The 21,587-nt window shown below is 40.4% G+C and overlaps 1 protein-coding gene across 1 annotated transcript; it reads right to left on the reverse strand.

Moving 5' to 3' along the window:
- Positions 1 to 557: 557 nt before the first annotated feature.
- On the reverse strand, positions 558 to 10,924 carry IBSP (integrin binding sialoprotein; the record flags this gene model as incomplete). The annotated part of the gene is made up of 6 exons (XM_079773784.1): positions 558 to 1,073; positions 1,631 to 1,789; positions 6,167 to 6,229; positions 10,550 to 10,627; positions 10,726 to 10,776; positions 10,871 to 10,924. The coding sequence occupies 6 exons, from the start codon at positions 10,922 to 10,924 to the stop codon at positions 558 to 560; spliced, it is 921 nt and encodes a 306-aa protein (XP_079629910.1).
- Positions 10,925 to 21,587: the final 10,663 nt, after the last annotated feature.

Consider the following 21,587-nt stretch of genomic DNA (forward strand, 5'->3'; position numbering starts at 1 on the left):
TCTCTCACTTTTCTTCATATAACACATTTGAAGGATTGCATTTTTATTTGTGATAAAACCCATAATAGAATATACATACAGGTCACATAAAAATACATGAGGATGATAATTAAACTATACAGTGTTGGATAGGTAGTATGATTAATGAATTACACATTTATTGTATACAGTGCCGCTAATGTCAATGAGTTTTTTCTTAGAAGCACTTCTTGCACAAAAAGTATGTTTTAGCAGTCATAGAGCAAACACGATAAAAATACTACTTATAGAACTTATAGAACTACAACTTAAAAACATTCAATTGAACTCGATCTCATGGATTGGTTTACCACTTGACAAATGACCCTGATCTACAATGACCTCTCAATAGCATACCAGGGGAAAGCAGCATGAAGCCCATTACTTGCAGAAGCAATTACAGAAAATCACTTTGGAACAGTAGCACCATTCCACATTATTATATGCACATGTGTTACATTGCACCTTCCTGAGTTGAACATTGAAAACTGTAGCCCTATGAAACACCAAAATGGATGAATTCATCCCAGGCGGGGCCTTCACTGGTGGTAGTAGTAATTTTGACCATCATAGCTATCATAGCCACGCCCTTTATAGTAGCTGTACTCATCCTCATAGGCTCGGTAATTATCCCCTCGAGGTTCCGCATTCTCATTTTCATAGACTTCATATCCATTGTCATATTCATTGGTGCCTGTTTGTTCATACTCCCCCTCATATTCAGTGGTAGTGGTTTCCCCCGGTGGTGGGGGGGTGGTCCCATAGACCTCCTGTGGTGGAGTGGTGGGTTCAAACCCGCCATTGTCCTGCTCTCCAGCCACTGTGGTTCCTTCTGCCTGTTCTTCTTCCTCTTCTTCTTCTCCATTGTCTCCGCCGCTGCTGCCATTGCCATTGTCTACGTCTGTGCTGTTGGTGCTAGTGCCATTTACGCTTTGCCCATTTTCATCCACTTCTGCTTCGTTTTCTTCATTTTCATTTTCTTCCTCTTCCTCTTCCTCCTCTTCTTCCTCTTCACTTTCCTCCTTTTTTGTAGCCTTCTTTCCTACATCTCCAGCCTGGAAGGGAAAATTTGAAAAAATCCAAATCTAGGCATGAAAAAATGTAAAAAAGGCCATCATTTTATTCAACACAGACTGTATTGACAGCCTTATTCTAGGTGTAATTCTGAATTGAAGCCAATTTAACTTACCAAAAGATTGGTGGGGACTTTAAAAATTCAGAATTAGGGCCTTTGTCTCTATGTTTTGAAGGAGAAAAATGTACTTGATAAAAGAACTTTCTCTGTGGGAGACGCTTTATATAGCTTTGCTACTCACTTTCTGTCTTGAATCCTGTTCCCTGAAATGTAATGGCATCTCTCAAGACCTTTAATCCATTGCTAAGATGCTTGTCCTTAACCTTCTGTTATAAAATAAAAGTCACTGTAATAACATGGGAAGAGAACTTGCATGGAAAAAGATCTTTCCTTATTTGTAAACCAGAATATTATATCTGCTCTTGCTTTCTCGGTGAGTTAAAAAGACAATACAGAATTCTCTGTACATAGTGTCAGGATAACCTTAGGCTTCAGTGGAGGAATGAGGTCATATTTAACATTGGGATAAATTATTACCTTCTTGGGAAGTTGGATCGCAGCTAGGCCTGCATTTCCCGTTCCAGGCGTGGTCTCCTCTCCATAGCCAGGTGTCGTAGCAGAAAGGGTGGAGTTCTCAGCCTCGGATTCTTCATCTTCATTAGACTCTTCATTGTTTGCTTCTTCATTTGAATTCTCCTGGTAGAAATGTCCAAAGCAAAAAAAAGTTATTTTAGCCAGAAGATAATTCAAGATTTGTTGGAGTCATGAACCACTGTTGTGGAAAAAACTTTGCATTCCATAGCCAGCTCATCACCCAATGTTGATAATTCTGCTTCCTCTTATGCCATTTGCACATCTAACTTTTTATAACTCAACTCAAAGTTACCACATACTATGTACCTCACTATAGTGTGTTTTAGATATTTTTACATTCTATTTAATTAATTCAAAAATATTTGTATAAAAATTTCAGCATATCTTTCTATATGGTATCACAACATACAGGATTTAGGCTCTTAAAGTCCCACAGTTAAAGTCTTTTTCATTAATTGAAGTAATATAATTTAAGTTGATTAAATTTAAGTTGATTAAAAATATTTGATTTAAATAATTAAAATTTAAAAATTCTTATTAGAAACTACTACAACATGGTAATAAATTAACTCTTATACTTGCTGACAAATTAGCTGAGAACTTTATACCTATTTTTCTTTTGTTCTTTATAGCAGCACTGTAAGGTAGGATTATTACTCTTACTCTTTAGAAAAAGAAATTGAGCTCAGAAAAGCTAAAAAACTTGCTTAAGTTCTCATGGTAAGTGATGAAACTATATCTTTCTAACTCAAAAAGCTGAGCCTTTGAAGTTTTTGATGATGGTTAGAATTTATCTGAGTTGTCCACATGACAACTAACATATATTTTTCAAAGGGAATTTTTTTTATATAAACCAACTCCTTTCAAAAAAATTGATAGCATGTCTTATTTATTACCAAAAGAAGTGAATACATCTCATTAGTTTTCAAGTTTATTAAAATAAAAAGGATATATTTAATTCAAAATCTATCTGCCAATATGTAAGCCAGTTCTGTGCCATATGCAGTATTCAAAAGATGTCAGGAATTTGACATGCAATCAGTTTTTCTGTGCAATGAGGAAACTAGACACTTCAAGAAACCCTTAGTAATATATTATGCTATGCATGAATATGTTTTTTAAAAATTACCTCTCCTCAAATGAATGCTTATTATAATCTCTTAACATTTTAGTCTTTTTCCTTTACTCCATGTTGTTAGGTAACTGTTTGTTAATTGAGTTAATTTCACAAAATATTTCATAGCTAATATTAAAAATCAGGAATTCATTTCTATAGAATTTATTTACTTTAAGTCTTGGAAAATTGAATTTATTTTAATGTATTTTTAAAGATACTGTGATATTAGGATTACTTTAACTAGGGATCCTATATTTTAAGACTTGAAAAACACACAAACAAAACTCAGATTTAGTCTGCCTTATTATTAAAAAAGAATATGTTTGCTCGGCAGGTGTGGCTCAGTGGTTGAGCATCGACCCAGGAACCAAGTGATCTTAGTTCAATTCCTGGTCAGGGCACATGCTCAGGTTGTGGGCTCAATCCCCAGTAGGGGGCATGTAGGAGGCAACCCATCAATGATTCTCTCATCATTGATGTTTTTATCTCTCTCTCTCTCTCTCTCTCTCTCTCTCTCTCTGTCTCCCTTCCTCTCTCTAAAATCAATAAAAACATATTTAAATATAAAAATAAATATGTTTGCTTCAGAAAATTTATAAATCCCACTGTTTCAGTAAACTCTTGGGAATACTAGAGTCAACCCCAAAATAGCCTCCAAGCTAATTGTGTTAAATAGCCCACAAACACCATACTGTTTATTTATTTTTTCATGTTTACGTTTTAATCCAACAAACAAAATCTTTCAGGTGTGGAGGAGGGATGATCCTTAGAGTAAGAAGATATACAAGTTGGGTCCTGTACCCTCATTTCACAGGTGAAAAATCTGAGGTCCAATGGAATAAGTGTCTCATATGAGGTCAATAGACAGCAGTTAACTAGTGGCAGGGTCATGAATATAGGCCCAAACTCCTGATTTATGGACATTTACATTTTCTCCTACAACACCTTTTCTTTTCCTAGATATTTTATTTGAGGATGTCCTGCTATGATAAGTTAAAAAGGAAATTAGACCAGTCTGTTATTGATGGGCATTAGCCTTCAAATATCTAATTGGATAGAAAAATTAGCAGTTACTTGTGCTTTAAAAAGTATTATTAACCCACTAGAATGCTAAAATGACTGAAAGAAAAAGTGTTGGTGAGAACCCTCCTACTGACAGTGGGAGTTCACATTGATACACCTGTTTAGTTGAATCTACTCAGGTTGAACACATGCATAGCCTTTTGATTTAGAAATTTCACTTCCAGGTAAATTGGCAACCAGATATGAATGCATATGTTCACCAGAGGGAATACTAGAATGTTCATAGAAACTACCCAAATGCCCATAAACAGAAGAATAATACATTGTGGTACATTAACATAACGAAATACTAACAATGAGAAGGAATAATTTACAACTATAGAACAATAGGAATCAGTCTTTGAAGTTGAAAGTAGAACAGGCCACACACAAAAGAGTATTTGCTGTGTGATTCCATATATGCATACAATACACAGAAAGATAAAAAACAATCTGTTAGGAGTCAAAATAGCAGTTGCCCTTGGTGGGTGTTGGTTAATGAATGGAATGGAGCTCAAAGCATGTGCTGCTTTTTTATATGAGTGCTGGTTACACTTGTGTGTTCAGTTTTTGAAATTTCATACTCATGATAATTGTGTTAAGTATATTGTATTTTAACAGAGATTTTATAGTTATTGAGATTGGATAGTTTAGAAGTGGAAAATAATATTTGTTTACCAAATAGAAAATATACCTACACACCTTCTCATGTGAATACAATTCCTGAAGACTGTGTTTAATCTGAATGGCCAATGAACTTGTAGGGAAGAAACAGGGGCAAAGTGCTTGGAGAATCTCTTTACAATGGAAGACTGCAAGTTTTTTTTTTTTCATCCACTTTTCAATGATAAGTTTTAGTGAATGATCTTTGAAGCATTTATTCCTCTGAAGGTTCAAAACCAAACCACCAAAAATTACTGGGCGCCATATATGTATAAGAAACGGTGCTATGCAAGACAAGGAGATACAGAAAAGAGTACTGCACCATTTCTCCCTAAAGAGGAATGAAACCTATGGTCTCTAAGTTTCCTGGGTCATGGGGAGTTTAAAGGTAATTTCTCTGAGGATCATATATGTTCAGAGGTTGTTGGCAAATTTTTGAGTGTGTGTGATTGCATCAGAGTCGTAAAGGAGTCCTATTCTTCCTCCATCCCCAACCACCATTACAAGTGAAGAGCCAAAAGGTACATAATCTAGTTGAGAAAAGTAGCTGGCAAGGCAATTTGACAATCACTGTACAGCAAACAGCTGTAGTTAAGTGGATTATCCTAGCTTAGTTCTTGTGTAAGATTACTATGTTGGATACAGGCAGAAATTTGTGGGATTTAGTAGGTGGCATTTTTCCTGGTACTGGCTTGGCATTCTTGTTAAGGCCTTCCTTTAAGCTAGTAGGGTAAATTACTGTACTGGAAATGTTAGTTTTACAGTTTTAAAAAAATTAAACTAATTATTTGTCATTTTAAAAGTTCCTACACTGTTTTGTTTTCAAGATTAACAGACATTAATTCATGATCCATTTTGTACTGTCATTGTCCATCCATAAATAGCACCTATGAATACCTGAACTTAGAAGGTTCCCAAACCAGTGGATTGCTATAATTGACAACCCAGGAAAATGTACCTAATTAGTACATTTCCTTGGGGAAAAGTGTCAATTATAAGCATGTTAGCACAATTTCCAAGATATATAGGTAAATTTTAGCCATGACTATAGTGATTTTTAGTACGATATCGGAAGACATTTTTACATCTTGAGTATTTGCATTTCTGTAAAAACATGAATTTTGTCATTAATCAAAAAAGACATGAAATTCCTATTAAAAAGAACAATGCTACTTTGGTGGGTCAAGAAAGGCTGATGAATCACAATAACACTGTAGTGCAGAGGATATAAGATTAGTTTTCATCTACTACTCACTTAGTAAATTAAGTTTAGTCATTAAAATAAGCATTTCACTGAGTTTATAGCTATTATACACTTGTCATTTACCATCATGCTCTATCCACTTAAATATAAATAATTCTTTCATTTTTATCAGAATTCAGACTTCTTCCACTTAAAATGAGGGCACTTTTGGTTTTGTGTACAGGTCACTTTAACCCCAAACTGCAATAGTTTTAAACAGGTCATTTTAGTTTATTCTAATTTAAGTAACATTTTACTTGTCCAAAATAGAAGACTGTGGGCAGTTGGTAAGCTGGCCATGGCTGTTTGCTGAGTCCCTACTACAGTAAACTAGTTTCCTATTTGCTTTTGTGCTGCCTGGTTTGTTATGAAAAAAACTGCAGACATTTCTTACCTCTTCCTCTTCCTCCTCTTCTGAGCTATCACCATCTCCATTTTCTTCAGATGAGTCACTGTTCTAAAAAAATATACACATGAATTCATACACATGTGATTAAATATGTAGATTTACATTTATTTACTTAGAACAGTTCTCATGCTAATGTGAAAAAGATAGGAGATTGGGCACAAATAAAATTAGGTTAGAGAGGAAAAGGTATTTTACAATGATCAAGATATATATGAGATACTCCATTTTTAACCTCAAAGCACAGATAATCTGTTAAAAACACTTTGTATGTAAAAACTAGAGCAATGAATCACAAAATTGCTTAGCTCTAAGAGACCAAGAGGATTATCTGGTCCAATTTCTCTTTTTTACAAAGAAGGAATCTGAAGCCCAGAATGGTTGTCACATCAACTAGTTCAAGGCAAATCTTGGGCTAGGCATAGATCACATTATTTTATTTTCTTTATAAAATATGAATAAAATGATGATTAGGTTTATTATAAAGTGATTCTCTTAAGTAATTCGTTTTCCTGGTGAGTTTAAATTAGAATTTCACTTGAAATTAAATTTGCATATAATTTTAATATCTTTCTATCTAAAACTAATACCTAAAATTGTAATATGTATACAGGGATGGGAAAAAGTAGGTTTATAGTTGTAATATAAAAAATAACATAACAATAAATAAATAATAACATAAGAATAATCTCTTTTGCATACTCACTGCTATACACCTACTTTGGCAACCCTATATACTGAAAGTTATGTAAGAGAAAGATTAATTCATTTACAAGATTTTAGAGTACCATCCCTCTATAGAGCTCAATATTGAATGAGAATAAATTGAACCAAGGAATCTGGTATACAAATATAATTATAAATTAACGAGCTTTGCTACTGTTTACAGAAAAATGCAAATCTAAACTTTTGCTTTCAGAGCCTTTAAGATGATTCTTCATCTTTCTCCCAGTTTTAATCCAATTGAAGTTTCCTTCTTTCTGTGCCACAACTTTTAATGGCAGCAGGTACACAAATGGATACCCGACTTAGGATTCTGTCATTTTCTACTTTGCAAATGTTAATTTTGATTCTGACTCAGTTAAATTCCATGGGCCTTAGAAAATATAGCTGCAGAAGAACCTCCAGGTTAGAAATCAGATTTTAGGAAACAGTCCAGATCCAGTCCTACTTGGGGCCATCCTGCTGGGCTTATTCCTCAGGTGGCCACACCTTCCACCCAAGGAAAGGGAATGCTTGTCCCCTTGAGCCAAGAATAACCTTGGTGGAAAAGAGAATAATTAGACCTGCTCTTCCACTGCCATGACCTTAATGGTTGTTCCTTTCCCAGCCCAGAGAGTAAATAAAGAAAGATATTATATTTGAACTACTTTTATTTGTTAAATTATATAGAGAGGACAGCATATTTTGCTTCAGTGGGAGCATTTCATCATTTTCCAAACTTTCTCATGTCTAGCTTTCTTCCTACTCCAACCACATCCTCTTCAATTAATATCTACAGTGAGAACAATTGTGAAACTGAATGTAATGCCTTGAATCCTGGGCTTTTCCTTCATTTCCTATCTTTCATTTATTCCTATTACAATTTGTCACTAAATCCTATGGACTTTCCAAAAGAGTGTGTGTGTGTGTGTGTGTGTGTGTGTGTGTGTGTGTGTGTATACTTTTTTTTAAACCATTACTCCTTCTAACTTCTATCACTCAATCTATTCAATCCCCAAGTATATATTCCAGGCATTGCACTGAGAATGAGGGTCATAACAAGAGATGAGGTTGGAAATATGGACAGTTTCCCTGTATTGAGCACTGTGATAGCTGAGATGAGTTCAATATCCTATATAATAAAAGCCTAATATGCTAAGTGTCCAGTTGTGCAGTTGTCCATTCAACCAATCAAAACATAATATGCTAATGATATGCTAAGGCTGCTCAACCACTCGCTATGACGTGCACTGACCACCAGAGGGCAGTCAATCTACCGGTTGACCAGTCACTATGATGTGCACTGACCACCAGGGGGAAGATGCTCCGACCAGTAGGTAAGCTTGCTGCTGGGGTCCGGCTAATCAGGACTGAGACCAGCCGGACACACCCTGGAGCCCTTCTGCGGTCTCTCCCTGGATGGTCAACCTCCCACATCCCTCCCCAGCCCTGATTGTGCACCAATGGGGTCCCTCAGCCTAGCCTGCACCCTCTCACAATCAGGGACCCCTCGGGGGATGTCAGAGAGCAGGTTTCAGCCTGATCTCGCTCAACGCAGGAGCTGCCCCTGGTGGTCAGTGCGCTCCCACAGGGGGAGTGCGGCTCAGCCAGAAGCCCTGCTCATGGCTGGCAAGCGCACCAGTGTCAGGAGCCTCTCCCACCTCTGCAGCAGTGCTAAGGATGTCCAACTGTGGGGAGCAGGCCTAAGCCGTCAGTCGGACATCCCCTGAGGGCTCCTGGACTGTGAGAGGGCGCAGGTCGAGCTAAGGGAACCCCCCTGAGTGCACAAATTTCGTTCACCGAGCCCCTATTAAGATATATAAGATAATGTTCCTGCCCTCTAAGTGTTTACACACTAATAAAATATCAATTGAATCATAAAAAGCATAAAAAAGCAATTTCCTCAATTAAAAATGCCTAAGATGTGACTTTATTTATATTTTGATTTCTATAGTGCACCAATAGATAAGATATGGTAGACTTTTAATAGCTTTGCTATAGTATATTTCATACAAGTTGGTATTTTAGAAATAATTATATATAAACATATTTGTTTAAATAAACACAAATTTCAAAGTCAATACTTCTGAATCCATTGTGGAGTGAAAATCTGGGCACTAAATACTTAATAGACTTAAGAGAATAAATAATAAAGAGCTATGAAAAATATATAAGTAGACATGTAAAAAAAAAGTCTTGAAAGTCAAACTGCAAAATAGAAGAGTATATCATAAATACTATGTAAGAGTGTTAAATTGGGAGGTATATTTTATTGGATTCTTTTTAAAAAACAACTATCTTACTTACATATTCTCAATTAGTTGAGATGGACCAATTTGCAGATAATTTGTGGAAATTTTGTATATTAAAGATATACTTAGAGTCTATCAATGAAAAATAAAACTTCTCCTAATATCATTTCAGTACAGATATTTTAATTGGACCGTATATATAAATTTCTAGGTGTGAATATCTTTAAGTACCTGATATTTTAGGAAGTTGAGGAGCTACTCAGAAAGTTGAATTTATTATCATTTCTGTTTTATTTAAGAAAGAAAACGAAGCAAACTTTCAAATGAACAATGTTTATTTATGGGCTTGAGGTGAACCAAAGAATGGAAGACAATTCTGAAAACCCACAGCTCTTGTATCATTTGTGTTCATATTTCTTTGTCCACACACATTCCCTATAATTATTATGGTGCTAGAAATACTTTAAAATGATCACTTCCTATCATTGTATGAGTTAGAGATGGGTTGGCCCAACATATGGTAGAATGCTGTGCCAAGCCACTGTGCTGAGGCATTGTTTTCAGTATATTGACTGCTTTTAGTGTCTCAGGAGTCCTGAGTCAAATGGTGCATAATTGGTACCCTCAAGCCAAACTGTATAGGAATAAAAATAGTGCAATTCTGGTTTGTTGTGTATTTAAAATCAACACCACACCCTCCAGTTTTCAAAGGCCCTCTTCACAGGTAATCCAATAAAAATAGAAACTTTTTATTTTTAGTTTGGCTATTTTTCTTTTTGTTTTCAAGAATGTTTTGTTTTTCTCATAAGCATGTTGGTTTACTTCATGAATGTCTCTCTTTTCTCTGCAGTTCTTGAGTCATTACAATAATTATGCTCCAACGTGGGACATATTTATTGCTCCAGTGACCTACACAGGTCAAAGGTTAAAAAAATCCTCAGCACTCACCATTGATTATCAAAAATTTCTTTTTAAATGGTCTCTACTGTTTATAAAGTCAATTTTTTCTACCAATTAAAGGATTCTAAAATTATTGGATGTAAAACAACTCTATGATGATATTGAATTAACTATAACATAATGATTAATGGCCTTTTCATTGACTTACTTATGAACAACTGATGAAATTGTCCACTTTTGTCAGTGAGTTAGCCAAAATACCTGAATTCAATATGTCAAGGTATTTGCTTTTACTATATTCTAGACTGGACCCAAATGATTTTACTCTGTTTGGTATATCACTGCTTTAAAAGAGAACTGAGGATACATTTTATTTTATTATGTTAAAAACAAACTTTTTGTAGTAAGTGATCTTTCTGGCTGAGTTTCAGTGAGAGTTTAATTCAGTGTTACATAGTTAAATTTGATTCTCTTTCAATTGAAATGGGTAAAAATAAAAATTAGTTTTTATACTTACCTGAACTGGAAATCGTTTTAGAGGAGGATAAAAGTAGGCATGCTTGTAAAGATAATACCGTGGTAGGTACTTAAAAACCTGCATAAACAAAACAAATGTTATTATATTCATGTTTAATTGCAAATACATCCACAGTAAGTGTAGTCAGGCCAAGGAAGTATGCTAAAATTAATTACCCCATTTTCTTCAGAATCCTCTAATTTGGCTCTTCGGTGAAAATTTTTCATCTGTTTAAAAAATATTTAATTATTACATATCCTCTCTTTGACATAAAAAAAGATAAAAATGGAAATAAATATAGGTTTTTAATAGAGAACTTACTGAGAAAGCACAGGCCATTCCCAAAATGCTGAGCAAAATTAAAGCAGTCTTCATTTTGGTGATTGCCTCTGGAATTAATGAAGTGGTAAAGTTAACAAATATTAAAAATAAAAGTGCATTTTTTTGCTCATACTAGATGATGAAGTATTTAATTTGTTTTTATTTCTCCCCAATTATAGTTTTGAGTAATTATGACCAAATTTCTGCTTTTGTTTAAAAATTGTTCCTCTTATTTAAGGGATAGAAGACTGAGTTTGCCCACCTGTAAATAATCTTGAGTTCCATATTTGGTCTTAACCTATGTGCTATGACCTGTCACTAGAAGACCATCTCATCACCTCAAAGGCTGTGAACGCTTAGCATACGGCACATTGGGGCTCGGAGGCCTCCTAATATCACTGACACAGGAGTACCAGCTAAGTGAATTGAATTGTTAGTGTGGTTATGGGATCTGTTTCTTTTCTTTATAATTAAAAACAAAGCAAACATTGAATACATTTAAATGATTGTTTCTATGCCAATGATTCTACAGGTGTTTCCAACTTCTATGTAGCTTTTGAACTAAAATGTCATTTGTAAAATTGAGACCATTTTCCTATGAATATTCTAGAATACTTGGTATTTGTGTGTGTGTGGAGTGATCCATAATATGTGAAATACTGTTCTCATAGCATGTTGCACCAATAGCATTTTGGATGTTTAGTCTAAGGATGTTTCTACGGGAAGAGTTCATCAGAGTTTCACCTTAAAATATCAGGGGCAAATGTCCTTAAATTAGGTTTTTCTCCAGCTCCATTTAAGCTTTCCGTCACTAGTATGGGAGTTTGTCATGGGGTAGATCAGGGGTTTTCCGGGGTCAGGGAAGAATTGAAGATGCCACTCTCAGAGTGGGAATAGTTCCTGAACAGTCTTGGGGTTTGTAGCCATACAAAGATTTCAGTTCCACATGGAATCCTCTTAAGTAAAGGGAAAAGAGTTAGTGAAATCCTATCTTAATTTTATTGTATTTGATAAAATCCAGTTTAATAGAGGGTGTATCAAGTTAGCTGACAGCCTACTAACACCCACCCACCTGCACTGACATACACATTTAACCGTGAGTGCTTTCTCTATCAGAGTGACAGCTTTGCTACATTGTAGAAGCAATATGTAATGGTGATGGCAATTTCCCATAAACACACTTGGAAAAGTGACATTTAAAATGTATAAAACCCATGTATATACTGTACCATGGAGGTTGATTTTGCATTTTGTCACCATTCACAAGATTTATTGCATCCGTTCTGAGTATCTCACGCTAAAAACAAACATTACATCAGGAAAGGTTTGAGGCCTGAAGAAGCTTGTTGGGTCCTTAGCCACATTCTATTTGTGGCAGAGTGGGTCTTTGATTTTGATGCCTACACATTTCCTCACAGTCCTCCTACTTCAGTAAAAGCTCTTGGTGGTCACACTGGATAAAGAGGTCTTGCCCCTGATGGGGGTTCATCTGTTTAAGAAGCTTGCATTGTTCTTGGGGTGCTCTGAATAATACTTTGAACTTTTCCAGCTATAATCCAGCCCCCGCCCCCTGCACCCCCGGCAAAAAAACAACAACAAAAAAACACACAAAAAAACAAAAACAGAAAGAGTGTTGTTCTGTAGCTTTATGGAAAAGTGTTGGGATATTAATAATATCTTAAAGAGATAAAAAGTTAAATACATAGGACTGTAGAAAGAGTTTTTATTACATAAATTTCTTAGAACAAACCATAAAAATAACTATATGAAAACATAGCAGGGGTAATATGAAAAGAACCGAGTGATTCAGGTAGGCGGCAATTGGCTGCCTACATAAATCTCATTTTATTTACTTTGTGATTTAGCAAAAGCAAAGACATCTATATGGACCATAATAACCCAGATGACAATTTAAATATTCTTAAAGGATAGTTTTGTGACTCTGATTACAAGTTTTTATTGGAAAAAGTATGATAAACCACCAATATCATCTATTTCTCTAGTACTAAATATTTTTCCATGCTGATTTCAGAGCTATAGGATAGTAACACTTTGAAACTGAATATATAATGTATTGAAAATATTTTATATAATGGAAATGCTAATTAGGCATAATTTATGGGGTGATCTGCATACAACGAGGCAGACTAGCAAATGCAAAATAGAATTCACTCAGGTTGTCTTGAATGTCTCAGAATGAGGAAATAAACACTTATCTATGCGATGCAGAGAGAGAAAGTAGGAAGCATAATTGTCTAGTTAATAAACTCAGTCTTTTGGAAAAAAATCTAAAATCTGAGGTACTAATTTAATGGTAAACAAGTATTAAATTACATAGTCATTCTATACAGTTCAATAATATCAACATTTAAATTATAAAATTTAAAGCCAAGTCCAGAAACGTAAAACATGGACTGTTTGATTTTTAGGATGATGAAGCTGTCATATTAAATCTTACCCGTTTGCAGTCCTGGAATGAAGAGGCAGGCTCACAGGAGTGAGTGACACAGATTGAGTATTTCCACTGCTCTCTCACTCACTCATTCACTTGCCCTTGCTGGCTATAAACTCTTCTTTGCCTTCCAACAGCCAATCACTGTCACGGTCAAGGTGATGTCAGAATGTGGATTCTCACCAGAAAACCCCCAAACATCAACACTTTTTCAAGACACAGGCTCAGTTGAATAAACATGAAACATAGTTCTAGTGCCAAGAAGTTTGCATTGTGGAATTTAATTGAAGGGTTAGATGAAGATGAATAGTTTGCCTTCTGAATATATATAATATACTGGATTTGAATGAAAATAGCAAAACATTTAACCATTTAAAAATGTCATAATTATACAAGTGTTTACTATGTTGAAAGGAAAAAAACTTAGTCATCAAATACAGTCCTACATTATTAGTTTAGTAAAAACAATTAAATAATAAAGAGCTGAATAACAATATTTTATATTATCTTATATTTTCCTGAAATATGCTTCACTGCTTCATGAGTTAAATATCAATATAATTAAATGTCAGGATTTATAAGATATATTTGCTAAAATATCACTGAATATAAAAGTTTAAACTTTTAAGAATCATCCTACTGATAGGAAGGTTTCAGTTTTTGTTTTGTAAAATAAAGCTCTTAGATTAGTTATTTATGTGGTCCTTTCTTATTGCAGAAGCAATGTAACCAAAATTTTTTTCCTTGGGCTTCTGTATAGTTTTTCTGTTCATTTTCCTACTTAATGTTTTATGTATATAGAAAAATAGGATTAAAGCTGGCAAATGTGATCAGTTGTTACCGAAATGATTCATGAAAACTGAACACACAAAGGACTAATTGATAAACTAAAGTGCTTATGTTTTTAATTTTCAAAGGGAAATTTAGTTAAATAGCTTATATATTCTCCTTGTCCAGTAATTTTATTCTTCCCCAAGTAATTTTATTCTACCTGAGAAACCAAAAATTAATATATATATTTTTTAGAGGTCTGGTGCACAAAATTAATGCACTTGGGAGGGGGGTCCCTCAGCCCAGTCTGTGCCCTCTCATAGTCCAGGAGCCCTCAAGGGATGTCCGACTGACGGCTTAGGCCCACTCCCCGTGGGAAGCCAGTAGTTGCAAATCCTTAGTGCTGCTGCAGAGGCAGGAGAGGCTCTCACCACCACCACTGCACTTGCCAGACATGAGCCCAGTTTCTGGCTGAGCAGCGCTCCCCCTGTGGGAGTGCACTGACCACCAGGGGGCAGCTCCTGTGTTGAGCATCTGCCCCCTAGTGGTCAGTGCGCATCATAGTGACCAGTCATTCCACCGTCTTGTCTATTTGCATATTAGCCTTTTATTATATATGATATATATATATATATATATATATATATATATATAAATCCTCACCCAAGGGGGGAGAGAGAGAGAGAGAGAGAGAGAGAGAGAGAGAGAGAGAGAGAGAGAAACATCAATGTGAGAGAGAAAACATTGATTTTTTTTTTGCCTTCCATACTTACCCTACCAAGGATGGAACCCACAACCTAAGTATGTGCTCTGATTGGGAATCGAACCAGCAACCTTTTGGTGCACAGGACAACACTCAACCAAGTGAGTCACTCCAGCCAGGCAATAAATATTATTTTTTAATTATGTGCCAGTCACCTTGTTAGATGGGATGGGACTGGGATGAGGCAGGTCTTCCCCAGCACAGCCTGAAATGTGTAGGTTCTTGACTTCATGCATGGAAGATTTCAAGACATGAGTCAAGGTGATTTTGAGAATATGCTTATTAAAGCTAGGGACAGTGAAACAAAGGAAGGGCTTAGGATAGAAGAGGCAAGATCACAGCAATAGGAGTGAGCCTAGGTGGAGTTGTCTTGGTTCTTTCTTTTTTTTTTTTCAATCCTCACCCAAGGATATGCTTATTGATGAGAGAGAGAGAGAGAGAGAGAGAGAGAGAGAGAGAGAGAGAGAGAGACATTGATGTGAGAGATACCACTGATTGTCTGCTCTCCATACATGCCTTGATGGGAGATTGAACCAGCAACCCAATAATGTGCCCCAAGCAGGAATCAAACCGAAACCTTTTGATATATTGGATGATGCTCCAACCAACAAAGCCACACTGACCAGGGCCTGCCTTGGCTCTTTCAGAATGAAAGTCATAGAAACAGAAGTGAGCCACGCTGGGCTGCATGGACTCAGGAAACAAGTTACAGAGGCAAAAAGAGGGCCCTTGGAGACAGGTTCAGGGGGTTAGCCCAGGATGAAGTGCCGCTGCCCGATGCTCCCTGGTTGCAAGTCTCTTGGGAACCCTTAGAGCTTAAGAGAAAGAAATCAAAGAAGGAGGGGACATGCATGCTCAAGGGAGAGCATCCTTTGTCTTAAGAGTTTTTATCTGTTTTCTAAAGGCAGGAATTTTAGGGGATGTATCAGGATCAAGTCTCAACAGAATATTCATCAGCTTTCCACTGTGTCCTTTAATAGGCTGATGAATAAAATAGGCAGGAATTTTAGGGGAGGTATCAGGATCAAGTCTCAACAGAATATTCATCAGCTTTCCATGTGTCCTTTAATAGGCTGATGAATAAAAATGAGCATATGGGAGAGGAGGGCGGTTGGGATAATTTTCTGGTCAGCTTTATTTTTATCTTGGATTTGTCTGGTTCTAATTGGTTTTTGTGTTATTTGTTCCCTTGACTTCATCCATTCTGGGTTTTGGCTGGCACTAATGACACCAATTGGGTCTCTGTTATCTGTCTCCCTTACTAGGGTGATTTAAGCTAGTCACTCTCTGGTTGGAGAGGAGAGATGTAAACCATTTGCTCCTAGATGTCCTTGGTTAGGGAAGATAAAATCTTGCAATTTATTAGCTGTCTGTTAATTGCTCAACCATTTGTTTAACTATCTGTCTCAATTTCCTCATTACTCTTGCCAAGGAACATTCTAGCTTCTTATTAACCTGCCACAGATGTTTTGAATAAGTCATCTTTTATTTCAGAAAGTTGCCTGGAAAATATAGACTCATAAAAAGAGAATTTAGATAGGCCCTTTTGATTTCATTCAACCCCATCAAGTTTGGTCAGCTTACCAAACTTTAAATTATTGAGCCTTCCACTTATTGTCCTGAACCAGGGTAATGGAGACTCAATGTACCAGGACATAGAGAGCCAAATATAAGAAAGACCTGGTCCCCGTCTTTAAGATGTTTACTGTTATGCAGAGAGACAGACTTACAGTACTAGGACATAGCAGTCAAACTACCTACAAGATATTTTGCTGCAGAAACGGGGAGGTTTAATTCTAAATGACAAAAGAACAGTGGAGCTGCGTCCTGACTTCAGAATAGGAATTTGCTAGGTTATCAAATGCTAGGAAAGCATTCTTGGGAATGGGTTTAAAAGACATGGAAATGTATGAACAACATAAGCACCACCTAGCATTTGCTGAGTGCTTTCATGCTATTTCTTTCACTTGGACTATTTCTCTTATCCTTCACACAGAAAATGTCTATGAAATGATTCCCATTTGATAGGTGAGGTACGTGAGTCACAGTGGTGGTAAGTATACCCTGGGTTTCACAGCTAATAAATGGGAGAATCTAGGGATCAAATTCTAGAGTCTACTTTTAATCACTACATGTCCTTATTGGCACATTCAGAAACCTTTGTTAATTCAATAGATTGGAATAGAGTGAGTGAAAGTAGTGACTAATGACAGTGATTGGATAGGCAAAGACTAGCGGATGGAATGGGGCTATAGGTTGCACTAAGGAGTATGGACTCCATCATGGAAATGAGGAATACTGAAGGGTTAAAGCAGAATAATAATATATTTAATATTGCAGCTTGCAAACAATATTTTGTTTTCAAGTCAGAACTGGGCTAAAAAACACAGTATCGTTATGAAGGAGAGGAGCCTCCAGAAGCTATTCAGACCTTTATCATTTTAAAAAGCAATGATAAAGGTCTGAACTAAAGCAGTAGCAGTGGGGGTGGAAAGCATTCAGCAACTGAGAGAGATGTTAAATAAATAAAATTAATAGGACTTAATAACAGTAAGGAAAGTGGAGAAGCCTAGGATCTATTCTGGATTTGTGGCTTGGGTAATTTTATGAATGCTGGGGCCCTATCTCACACAAACCTAGCAGAGTAATTGGTGTACTATAATCACTCAGCAAATTGTTAACAGTTTGTTATATAATGAAAGGCGTAGCGTGCTGACTACCATAAGACTGGGGTTTTGCTCTTGGTTCTACTGCTGTGTTAACCACTTACCCACCCCAAGGTTTCTATTTTAATTCATCTTTTAAAAATAAGCAGTTTTCACACCAGAAAAAAGCAGCCATTGTGTGCCTCCATCACCCGTGATACATTCTTGCCAAACAATCAAACTTGAATCTGATGATGCCTCTGGTTAGAGGAATTACAGGGAACACAAGGATGTGTGAAATGACACCACTGGGATGCATCCAGCAAAATCCAGAATGTGGGAAACTTTGTAAGACATAGTATCTGGCTTCTATTTTTCGATTTTATTAGCAGGAGAAAAAAAATTTTTAAAAAGGAAACAATAGATTAAAATGACCTTAGGGACATATCTAGAGAAATTATGAAACAATTGGAGAAATGTTGACTGCTCACCAAATGTTTTATAGTATTGATAAATTACGTTAATTTTGTAGATATGATGATATTATTATGTATTCGAACAGAATTCTTACCTTTTAGAGATTCATACTGTTAGCAGACAACTGCCTGAGTTGGAGGGAGAGGGCTGTCCCCTCCTCTCATAAGATAGATTTCAGAAGAGTGACAGACAGCAGCATTATAGCAAAGCAACTGAATTTATTAAGGAAGCAAGGCAGACAAATTTGTTAAAAATGCACTTAGCATATAGCACAGGTGGGCACCCAGCTAGTCTGAGCACCATACCTGGTAAAGGTTTAGGGATTTTATACTTTTCTGTCTACAAGTTTCAAGGTTCTTCTGCCGGATATCTTGGGTAACAAACTCGATTTCAAGGTCCCCCTTCTACTTTGTTGTGCCTTTTCCCAGAATTTATGAGAACACTTCGCAATTTTTTTGTTATCTTGGCAAGTCCCAAGACTTCTGACTTCTTGGTTCAATGAATGAGATAAAGTTCCCCCTTCTTTCCCCCCACCCCCCACCCCCACTGTCCTGTATCCTCTGGTTAGGGAGGAGTGGTTCACCATTTGCTCTCAGGGTGTCCTTAGTTAAGGAAGATAAAGTCTTGTGATTTACAAGTGGGCTGCAAGCTGCCCAAACTGTTTGGCTTTGTTTAATTTTTTTGTTTCAGTTTTCCTATTTCACTTGTCCAGGAACTTTCCTAGCTTCTTACTATCCTGCCACAATACTACAATATTTATAGATGAAACAATTATCTGGGGTGGGGAAAGATGAAACAAGATTGGCCATCCTATATAATAAAAGGGTAATATGCAAATTAGACGTCACTCCGCTACAAAAATGGCGGCGCCCATAGCCACAAAATGGCGGCGCCCAGTGCTCTCAGCCCCGCCAGAGTCCCCCAGTCCGGCTGGGAGGCACTCGCGCTCCTATGCAAATGATCAAGCCCCACGTACCGGCCGGTCCTCGCCACCCGCCATCGGCCGGGGTGTGCGGCCAGAGTGCGGCTAGCAAAGATCCAGCCCCACGCACAGGCCGGTCCTCGCCGCCGCCGCCGCCCGCCATCGGCCGGGGTGTGCGGCCGGTGTGCCGCTGGCTAAGATCCAGCCCCACACACAGGCCCGTCCTCGCCGCCGCCGCCGCCGCCCGCCATCGGCCGGGGTGTGCGGCCGGCGTGGGGCTGGCTAAGATCCAGCCCCATGCAGAGGCCGGTCCTCACCGCCACCGCCGCCCGCCATTGGCCGGGGTGTGCAGCCGGCGTGCAGCTGTCAAAGATCCAGCCCCACGCACAGGCCGGTCTCGCCGCCCGCCATCGGCCGGGGTGTGCGGCCAGCGTGCGGCTGGCTAAGATCCAGCCCCATGCAGAGGCCGGTCCTCACCGCCGCCGCCGCCCGCCATCGGCCGGGGTGTGCAGCCGGCGTGCAGCTGTCAAAGATCCAGCCCCACGCACAGGCCGGTCCTCGCAGCCGCCGCCGCCGCCGCCGCCCGCCATCGGCCGGGGTGTGCGGCCAGCATGCGGCTGGCAATGATCCAGCCCCACGCACAGGCCGGTCTCGCCGCCCGCCACCGGCCGGGGTGTGCGGCTGGCGTGCGGCTATCAATGATCCAGCCCCACGCACAGGCCGGTCCTCGCCGCCGCCGCCGCCCGCCATCGGCCGGGGTGTGCGGCCGGCGTGCGGCTGGCTAAGATCCAGCCCCACGCACCAGCCGGTCCACGCCGCCGCCGCCCGCCATCGGCCGGGGTGTGCGGCCAGCATGCGGCTGGCAATGATCCAGCCCCACGCACCAGCCGGTCCACGCCGCCGCCTCCCGCCATCGACCGGGGTGTGCGGCCAGCGTGCGGCTGGCAAAGATCCAGCCCCACGCACAGGCCGGTCCTCGCCGCCCGCCACCGGCCGGGGTGTGCGGCCGGCGTGCGGCTGGCTAAGATCCAGCCCCATGCACAGGCCGGTCCTCGCCGCCCGCCACCGGCCGGGGTGTGCGGCCAGCGTGCGGCTGGCAAAGATCCAGCCCCACGCACAGGCCGGTCCTCGCCGCCCGCCACCGGCCGGGGTGTTCGGCTGGCGTGCGGCTGGCTAAGATCCAGCCCCATGCACAGGCCGGTCCTCGCCGCCGCCGCCGCCCGCCATCGGCCGGGGTGTGCGGCCGGCGTGCAGCTGTCAAAGATCCAGCCCCACGCACAGGCCGGTCCTCGCCGCCGCCGCCGCCGCCCGCCATCGGCCGGGGTGTGCAGCCGGCGTGCGGCTGGCTAAGATCCAGCCCCACGCACCAGCGGGTCCTCGCCGCCGCCCGCCATCGGCCGGGGTGTGCGGCCGGCGTGCGGCTGGCTAAGATCCAGCCCCATGCACAGGCCGGTCCACGCCGCCGCTGCCGCCCACCATCGGCCGGGGTGTGCGGCCAGCATGCGGCTGGCAATGATCCAGCCCCAGCACAGGCCGGTCCACGCCGCCGCCGCCGCCGCCCGCCATCGGCCGGGGTGTGCGGCCAGCGTGCAGCTGTCAAAGATCCAGCCCCACGCACAGGCCGGTCCTCGCCGCCCGCCACCGGCCGGGGTGTTCGGCTGGCGTGTGGCTGGCTAAGATCCAGCCCCATGCACAGGCCGGTCCTCACCGCCGCCGCCGCCCGCCATCGGCCGGGGTGTGCGGCCGGCGTGCGGCTGTCAAAGATCCAGCCCCACGCACAGGCCGGTCCTCGCCGCAGCCGCCCGCCAGCGGCCTGTGACTGGGTTGTGCAGCTGGGAGGCGCCTGAGGTGTCTGGCCAGGGGTCATGTGGGATGCGCCCACTGGAGTAGCAGATCGAGCATGGCTGCTCTGTGACCTCTGTAGTGTCTGGGGCTAAGCAGGGAGGCTGGAATGTTTGGGCCTATGGGCCAGGCCAGGGGTCGTGGGGACCAAGTGGACAGGCTGGATCCACCTACTCCAGTGGCAGATCCAGCCTCATTGCTCCCCAGTCTCTGGCATGTCTGGGCCTGTTAGCCCCTCCATGAAGCTGGATGTTACTTTCAGGGGACACACAAGTGGGCGGGGAGTTGACTCTGGGTCTTCTGGTGCAGGGGGACTTGATGCTGTGTCCCACTTTGTGCTGGCCCAGACTCTGACAGCAGGGAGGAGGAAGTCCCACCCCCACCGATTCAGCCAGAATCACCCATTGGTCAGACAGCTCTCAGTGGCCTGACAGCCATCTGACAGCAGGGAGGAGGAAGTCCCACCCTTAGAGAATTGACCGTTGGTCAGATAGCTCCCTGCCACCTGACAGCCAGGACTCGCATTCACCTGACAGCAGGGAGGTGGGACTATGTCTAAACATCTACTATTGAAACAAGGTAGCTCTGCAGCCGAAAGAAGCCATCGTTATCGACAGAAAATGTCTGAAGACCAACGTGCTTCTGATCTTAAAAGAAGGCGGCAACTGCAACAGAATGTATCTGAAGAGCAGCTATTGGCAAAACGTCACTCTGAAGCTGAAAGAAGCCGGCGTCATCGACAAAAAATGTCTAAAGATCAACGTGCCTCTGAACTTGAAAGAAGGCGGCAGTGTAGACAGAATATGTGCAAAGAACAGTCATTAACAAGTACTGCCAATACTGGT

The sequence above is a fragment of the Cnephaeus nilssonii genome (genome assembly GCF_951640355.1).
Source record: "Cnephaeus nilssonii genome assembly, chromosome: 1".
NCBI classification, from domain to species: domain Eukaryota; kingdom Metazoa; phylum Chordata; class Mammalia; order Chiroptera; family Vespertilionidae; genus Cnephaeus; species Cnephaeus nilssonii.